At 49.5% G+C, this 8846-nt stretch overlaps 1 protein-coding gene across 1 annotated transcript in view; it reads right to left on the reverse strand.

Moving 5' to 3' along the window:
- Nucleotides 1-8439, reverse strand: part of SLCO2B1 (solute carrier organic anion transporter family member 2B1) — a 47037-nt gene extending 38598 nt beyond the window's left edge. Inside the window, exon 1 of the mRNA XM_075140454.1 lies at nucleotides 8346-8439. Coding sequence (XP_074996555.1) covers nucleotides 8346-8426 — 81 coding nt within the window. The 5' untranslated portion in view covers nucleotides 8427-8439. The remainder of the gene's footprint in view (nucleotides 1-8345) is intronic.
- Nucleotides 8440-8846: the final 407 nt, after the last annotated feature.

Below are 8846 nucleotides of genomic sequence, written 5' to 3' on the forward strand. Positions count from 1 at the left end.
GACTCCACCACTTCCCTGGGCAGCCTGTGCCAAGGCCTGACCACTCTTTCAGTAAAGAAATTTCTCCTAATGTCCAATCTAAACCTCCCCTGGTGCAACTTGAGGCCATTTCCTCTTGTCCTATCGCTGTTACTTGGGAGAAGAGACCGACCCCCACCTCGCTACAACCTCCTTCCAGGTAGTTGTAGAGCACGATGAGGTCTCCCCTCAGCCTCCTCTTCTCCAGGCTGAACACCCCCAGTTCCCTCAGCCGCTCCCCATCAGACTTGTGCTCCAGGCCCTTCACCAGCTTCGTTGCCCTCCTCTGGACACGCTCCAGCACCTCAATGTCCGGAAAGGTGCTCTTCATGCCTGGAAGGAGGGACCGTTACTGACACCAGCGTGACCCTCATAAGCAGGGGGAGAGATTTCCCTGAGGACCAACTGCTGCAGAGCATAAGCTCAGCTCTGCCTGAGAGCCACAGGGCATAAATGCATCATTTATGCATCTCCAAGTTGCCAGAGGTCATATGGACATGCGCTTCTCCTGTCCCAGGAGACCTCAGCAGGACTAACCCTACAAAGCCTGCTTTCATCTAAATCCTTCCCTGCCGGCAGACCCTGCTTCTTCATACTCCCAGCAAAAGGAGGGAGAAGCAGCAGACAGCAGTGGTGTTAAGAATGAAGGCAACACACCAAAATCAAATTATGTCTGCTTCTCAGCTCCCGGGAAACAAGCCTGCCAACCCAGAGCATCCCTTCCCACCCTCTCAAAGCACAGGCTGTGAATCCTGTCCACATTACAAGCCTAACGAGGGCTTGAAAGAGGGGTGTGATACCAAGAGCCGTGATTCAGGTCTCCTCCATTCAAATGCATGGCTGCAAGCCTAGTTTTGGTTGAGTCCCACAGGCTGAGTCTATACTTGTAAATGAAACAGGCCGGGGGCCATTCTCTGATGCCAAGGCCAGTGGGAACAGAACAGTCTGCATCCATCCTACCAAACTCAGTGAGCCTTCAAAATAGGGTGGTTTCACCCAAAATGCTTGCTGGGAATGGTCCCCAGTCCTCAGCTGCCCATATTTTTGGGAAAGTAGTAGCTGGCCCAGGGCCGAGTCATGGAGTAGGTGATAATTCAGAGGTACAGCCAGATGAGCTGTAATGCTGATGTCTGCTCGGGGTCTCGGTGTGCAGAATGCCCCCTCCATCCCTGGAGGAGTTGATCTGGGGACCAGTGTCAACGTGCCTAGCCATGCTCCCCCAGCCTGCGCTGGGGTGAAGGTGCAGGGCAGGCTCGGTCCTGCCTTTGGGACATGCCCAGGAATGCAGCCACACCACGATGCTCATCATGAGAGGGGTTTGGTTTTCTCCCAGCAAGCTGCTGCTTGCAGCTCTGGTTATCCAGACCAAAACCCTACAGTGGAAGAAGGTTTCTGCACTTTCTGTAGCCCACAGAGCAACCACCACCTGTGTCCTCCCAGTCTGCTCAGGTTTGGGGGATGCCCTCCACGCCACCGCCTGGAATGCAGGACTTCAGGGGATGAACATCCAGAGTTGGAGTACAGAGAGCTCCTTCACTAAAATCTGCAGTGTGTTTTTACAGGCTTCTCTCTCCCTTTTCTGGAAGAGAAAAGCAGTACGGCAGGTCCTGGGGAACACAGAGAAGAGCAAAAGCCCGGGTCAATGCAAGGGTATGAGGACATCGTTGGTGGCAGGACACCCCGAGGGGATTGCAGCAGCCTAAGGAAGCTGGAGGCAGAGGACAGGGGGCCTGGGTAACGCCAGGAGCTGGTGGGGTGGTTAAAGACAGCCCAGCAAGAGCCCTCAGGTATGCACCGTGTCCCACCGAGGGAGCTGGGGCGGTGAAAGAGCTGCAGAGGCATCCGACCACAGTGCAACCAGCAGGATGAAACGAAGGGGAGGAAATCCCCACGGGCTGCCCGGCAGAGCTTCCTAAGATCAAGCTAGCGATAGCAGTTTTTAATTAAACATTTCAACCTTTTTTCTTCAACACGTGCCTTTTTTAAAAATGACTGCTAACAGCCAAACACATCAGAGGGGCCAACATCTAACATTTCTGCACTGTCTGTGTCGAAAGAGCCAAGACCAAGAGATTTATAAAAACCTGGATACCCAGATGGTAACTGCAGTAGTTGCTGCATAGAAGTTTTTAGACAAAAATGTCTAAAATCAAGGATTTTAGGAAATCAAAATCAGGATGGAAATGGTTGAGAAGGAAGAAACAAACAGGAATGTGAAGACCATTGCCTGCATTTTCTCCAACCTCGGCAGCAATTCTAAGTCAACTAGTTCTGGGAAAATGTCACAGAAAAACTCGGCTTTTTGCAGGATCTGCAACTTTCTGCGTTTCCCATTTCTCCATGATGGCGATTTATTTTCCTAAGGTAGCAAAGTGGGAGGTCTTGCAATTAAAGCTCTGCAAGGCCAAATCTCCTTCTTGCTCCTCAGGGAGTCATTGTGGGCAACCACCCTAACCACGGGGCATTTTTAGGCTGGGGAATATTTTAATGAGTGAGAAATAGAGAGCTGGTAATTGCTAGTGTGTGATTTCCAGTTTGCCCCATTGTAGCTGTGATGATGCTGGTGGGTTGTCAGGCCCCAGCAGTGTGTCTATCGTTGGGCTCCTCTGGGACCTCCCATGGTATTTGGTGCAGGGCTGACCACATGCAGACTCAGATGCCACCCTGCGCCTTTCTCAGCTAGGTCTGGGAGTTAGCCCATGCCACGGGGCAGGCAGATCCTCTGCATCATCTTTCTGTGCCATCCAGTTACTTTTCCCAAGGACTTGAGGCTGGGGTCCCTCCACACCTGGACTGGGTCTGATGGGCTACCCCAGCAGCAGGAGAAGATCAGAAGGTCACCCAGGTCTGCAGACACCAGCCTTTTCCCAAGACCCGCAGGTCGCAGTCATGGAAAGACAGGGGCAGCCCCAGAGTTGGGTGCTCCCAGAAGCAACCCCAAGCCCAGCCGTCTGGCACCTCTTCCCCATCATGGGCCAAGCCATGCCCACATCCTTTCCCCTCTACATCAGTAGAATTAAAACAACTCAGAGAATCCAAATGAGCACTTGCGTAGGCTGAGGAGGAAGGAAAGGAGAGTTTTTTTAATGGTTCTTTTGTTTTATAAACATCCGTGAAGCATTATTATAAGAGCCTGCTCAGGCTCTACGTTGGGATAACACCAAACATCGCACTAGACCAGGGACAGAGGGTGCTTGGTAGTGATGTACCCCCACCAAAAACCATTCCTTGCAGCGCCTAGCAGAGCAACCTTCCTCCTCCAGAGATGTGCCACCACCACTTCCCACCACCAGTGAGGCATGGAGAGTGCCCGAGACATCTTCCCAGTGCCCCAGAGGGAAAAGCAGCATCCCTACCAGGTCTTTGGTGAGGTGCCCTCACCCACAGGCAACAACATCCCGACCCAAAGTCTACACCCTCCACAACCAGCACTGGGATGACTGCGTCTCCACTCTACCACACATTGAACCAGGAGCTTCTCTGCAGTCGTGCACTCTCGGAGGAACTCACTGCTTTTCTGCTTTTCTCTATATTTTTGAATATATTTTTGCAGGCTTTGCTCTACCAAGCCTTGCATCGCATCAGTGAGGTATTGCTGCTCCCACTCTGCACGTGAGAGAGAATAGAGAAATGTACTAATCCTAAGGAGCCAATAAATTGCAGAACTGGGGATTAAACACAATAACTCCTCTCTCAGTGGTCTGGAAAAAAACTTCTTACAAAGCTTCCGCTGTGTTTCTAGTGTTGATCATGCAGTTTGGCAACAAATCCTCCACGTAAGGGCTCTGAAAGCCGCACACACGGTCTTGCCCCAGTTGTCACAGGGAAGTCCCTATCACACTGTCTCCATGTGTTTGGGAGACTTTTGCTACTATTTTCAGAAAGGTTTTGTGCCTTAGCACATGATAAAATCCCGTGCACGGGGCTGTGTTTACAGAAAGGAGAAAACAGGTCCAGGAGGGATCAGCTTGTTCCAGCTTAATCAAAACCAGTTGCATGTAATTGGGCACAAGTCCCTACCACTGCGCAGAACCACTTGTAATACAGGCTTGGGGCAGGGACAGCTCTAGTTTGTTCTTGAATTAAAGCACAGAGCAGAAAACATCAAGTGCTGAAGCTCGCACAGAGGGTGAATGTCCTCAGCCAGCTCCTTGATAGCTTTAGGAAGTGGGCACGTGCACGCCATCCCTCGAGAAGGGGTGTTGGATCCATAGCTGTGTCTGCAAATGAACCTGGAAGCCACCCCTGGGGCATGAAGGTCGTTGTGCATGTCCTCAAGGCGCAGGATGGCAACAGGCAGGCTCTGGCAGGGATGGGAAACACGTGGCCGTGGGACCATGGCATCCCCCTGAGGCCATTCACCTTCCCACGCGTGTCCCCACCAGGAAGGGTTTCACCAACCTTGCCGCTGGCATGATGCCGGAAAACATGTGCACCTCAAACAACCCAGCAGTTAGCAACCACAGTCTTCAAATGTCCAAGTGACCTTTCAGATCTTCCAGATATTCCAGTTTTATTGGTCAAAACCTCTTTATATTGACTACACTGGATCACACTGTGCACTCTGCTTTACTGCCCAGCACGTCATTGCTCTCAGTCTGCTTCCTCTTCACCTGCAGGTGAACTGTTGCTGTAACACACACGCAGTCTTTCCAAAAAAGTCTCTCCTTCTGTAGCAGTCCCCATCAGAGGATCCCAAACTACTTCTCCATGTCTTTGCATAAGCAGCTTTTCGGCAGAACTGCTCTTCCCAAACCCATGGGATGCAAAACGCTCCTTGAAGCCAAGACAAGGTGTTGCACTTCACTGGGAGCAGCAGCAGACCTGATTTAATCTGCTCTGATGGACTGTAGGAATTCATGCCAGGTATCTTAAAGGCTCAGGGACCATCAGCCCTGGGAGCATTCCCCAGAAGGACAGTTTTGAGTTATGCTTCTCAGTTGCATTTTGACACGTGGCAATTAGTTTTCGTGACACTCTCTTTCTCTCTGTAGAGATATATATATAAAAACTGCAGTGCTGTGATTTTTGGTCCTTCAGCCACTTCAAACGCATAAACCACATTGTGCAATGGTTTTGTGTTTCTGCAAGAACCGTTCAAACCCTGGACTTGAAGTTATGTTTTCTGAGAAAGTCATTTAGAAACCGGACAGGGTGACCCAACTTCTTGAAAGCAAAAAAAAAAAAAAAAAAAAAACCACCCAAAAAAAGAGATCTGGGGAAAACATCCTGTGCTGAATGTAATTGTGTGCTTGGTAACATGCATGGTCAGGTCAGCTCTGCCTTTGGGGTAAAAACAAGTCCTTCAGCAGTTTAATGTGGAACATAGAATTGGAAAAGAGGATTTGCTCTCCTTGGCCATGGGCTGCAGCCAGGATAACGCCTGGCAATGGCTTCAGCGAGGTTGGTCCCAGGCTGCTGCGATTGCAAACATCCCTGCAGCCTCCTGCAACGCTGCTCTGACCTAGAGGGATCAGTCAGGGTTTCTCTGCTGAGCTTTCCAAGCAGAAATTCAGCAGTAGGATGTCCACCAGGAGCAGAAATGGTCTCCACCAAAATCCCTCACTGTCTGCCCTTCTCAGGGTGGGCTCCAGGGACCCTTCGGAAAGCAATAGACTCCAGCAATCACGGGCGGTTTCAGAGCTGCCCATTGCCCTGCCCAGATCTGCAATATTCTCCATGAGGAGTTTCCTCTACATCACAGGCACCTTCGCCCGGCAAAATAGATGTTGATTCTGCTCACAGACCCCAGCTGACTTTGCACCTCAGTGGCTTTAATCTTTGCAGTTTCAAACCCCTTTAAAATTTCTCTGCAAGGAAAAATCAATGGGATTTTATTTTTAAAGATAACCTTGCTGGCGTGTAAAAAAAAAAACCCAGAGCTGAATGGACTGAAAAGTGGACCGGGAGAAAAACCTCAGGACTGTACGGCACCGAGCTCTCCCCTCTCCTGCGCCTCCAGCCTCTGGTAACGCCCTGCCTCGGTGACTTCTTCTGAGCTCATTTCCCCTCTGCCACAAGGGATGAGGGTGATTAAATTACCAGCATTTGTAAAAAAAAAAAAAACCAAACCAAAATCTTCCCCACAAAAGTGACAGAGAATTCTTAAGCCTTTAACGCTGGCTGTCATCTTTTGCTCTACAACCTAGTGAGACTCTCTAATGAGTCAGGTAATTGGCTTCCAGCTACTCTGAATGTATCATTAAATTGGTGATAATGCTGCCACTATTGATAAGGTGCAAATTATTCAACCAAAGGAGAATGAACCAGCCGTGGTTCTGCAAAGAGCTCCTCAAACGCTCAGCTGGAGAGGACCCGAGTCCAGCAGGACGCTTACAGCATTGCATTGCCGTAAGTCTTTGAAGAAGTGAGGTTTATATGACTGGCTCTGGCTTACGTTAAAATTAAATGAAAAGACAACAGAGAAAATGAGGAATCTGATCTCCCAACTTACCAAGCCACTACCAACTCTCCTAAGAAAATGAAACCACCATTTCCCGCACACGCTTGCAGTGACACGCTAAGAAAAGCTCACGTTAAATCATGTATGTGCATACTGCATGTGTACGAAGAAAATCCCCAAACCTGTGGCTGCATAATAACAGCAAAAGCGTTTTCCATCTTGTTCTCCATTTGTTCACCCAGCAGTTTTTGATCTGCTCCCGCATCCTACCCCCTTTGGCTCCCCCAGACCTCTGTGTCTCAAGCTCCCGCTTCGCAGCAGTTTATTCCCATAGCAAAACACCTCGTACCCGTCATCTCTGCTTGTTTAAACAAGAGCATCTCAAAAGTTGATGTTCACAAGCCAAACGACATGCTCCATTGAACATAGCAATTGCCATCCAGCTAGACCAGCAATTGGCTTAGTTTTAGTCTCCTGCTTCCTTGTGACATGTAAGAAAAGAGCACAGAATTTCCAAAATGTCCTTTTTGTAAAAAAGAAGATGGAATATGAACTTGATTCCGATGCAAGCTGAGAACTCGCTTTTTCCGACAACACTGGGGTCAATGCTGGTTATTACTTCCACTTTGCAGATGCTTGTCTTACCTAAATGTTTGCACCCTTTTTCTTTTGAGTGTTGCTACACTTCTCAAATAGTTTCTTGTAGCAGACCACCAGCTGCACAAATGATGTGATCATCATCGTTACATGGGATTTTTTAAAAATGCCATTAGCACTATACAAAGAGAAAAGGATTCCCCACCACCTCCATCAGCTGAGGATCATGGATCCTCCTCTGCAAACAACTGAGCGTGCAAACATCTTTGCAAATAAGGAGCTGAGGAGCCCCTCTGGTGCCGACACAGCCATGGGGAGGAGGCGAGAGGCCATGAACTTCTGCAGGCAAGCTCAGGATGAGCGTCCTAATCCCACACAGGCAGCACTGGCCCCACTACCAGAAGATCTCAGCTTCTACTGCATCCAGCCTCACGCCTCTTCCCAGCTTTAAGAAGGGGAGAAAAAGGGACCTTCACCCAGGCTTAGTGGTTTGGGTGCTCCAAGACAGAGGAAACATGGCTTCACACCCACGTTGGCGAGTCAAGCCGGTCCTCTGCCTTCCCTGGGCAGCCCTCTGACCATCAGACTGCTGTGCAAAGTCACCATCACCTCCTGCTGCCCCCACCACAACCAACTTTTGGGGCTTAATGAAGTCCACTCACCTGGTTGCCTGCACTGGTCCTGGCAGAGCTCTTGGGTGGAGGTAAGGAGGAACCATCTCCCCACATGGCCCCAGACACCCAACAGCAAAACAAGAGGAGCCGGGTGAACTTACATCAGGGTCAGGCAGCATTGCAGGGCCCTGAATCATAGTTTTCAGTGAATAAATTCAAGCAAGGGCAGGGTTTCAGCCAACTAGATGCCATTCCTTGCCTACATGGGGGCTAATACCCAAAGCTTTGCAGGCTGCTGTGTGCTGAGCTCCAAGACCGAGCACCGATCCCCCCTTCCTCCATCTCTGCTGCCCCCATTACGTGCATGCATTGATCATGGATATCACAAAAAAATTTATTTCCATGAAGACTGAGCTCATAGCTCCTTTAAGATCTGCGATTTGTTTCTCTTGAAGGTTTGCTTTGGCCTCTGGGAGTTTCACTGACACAAGTTGAATACTGCAGAAGCTGCAAGTTAAACTTGCCTTGCAACATTGCTCTCCCACCGCTTGCTTTGGGACAGATCCGGCTGCACATCCAACGGCACAGGGAGCACCCGCAGCATTTTCCAAATACATTTTGTAAACAGAAATCCTGTCAATGCCTTCTGCAGAAAGCTAAACTCCTCCTTACCAGTAATCCACGGGGGGTTGTAGAAAGCAGGAGGTATTTACCTTGATACTGAGAAACGGGTTCCTGCAGAGTGTTTTCCGGGACCGATCCGGGTAGCTGCTCTTTGTAGCGGTACTCGTCATTCTGTCGGGTCTGCTTTATCCCCCTGCCAAAATAAATCATTCAGCACAATGCTAAGTTGCTCTGCCTGAATTCGCCTTGCTCAGCACAGCAAAATCCTGTCGTGCTTTGCGAACACCCACACAGCAGGCGCGGGGTCGTCGTAAGCAATTATTCCTGTTTTTCATTTTTTTTTAGCACTTCACTTCTGCAAAGCAAAAAAGCAGCAGAACACGCTGATCACCAGGGCACAAGAGAGGTTAAAAATTATCAATCATTTCACTTCAAAAGCCACACAGCAGCGCTGGGCCAGGATCTTGGTATTCCCAAATCCCAACCATACCAGAGCATAACTGGGGCCAACACTGTTTAAAGTAATCAAGGCCAATATTGTTTAAACATTATCTGGGTGAGTACTGTTTAACATCCTTATCGATGACCTG

The sequence above is a fragment of the Calonectris borealis genome, chromosome 1, assembly GCF_964195595.1.
Source record: "Calonectris borealis chromosome 1, bCalBor7.hap1.2, whole genome shotgun sequence".
Classification (NCBI taxonomy): Eukaryota; Metazoa; Chordata; class Aves; order Procellariiformes; family Procellariidae; genus Calonectris; species Calonectris borealis.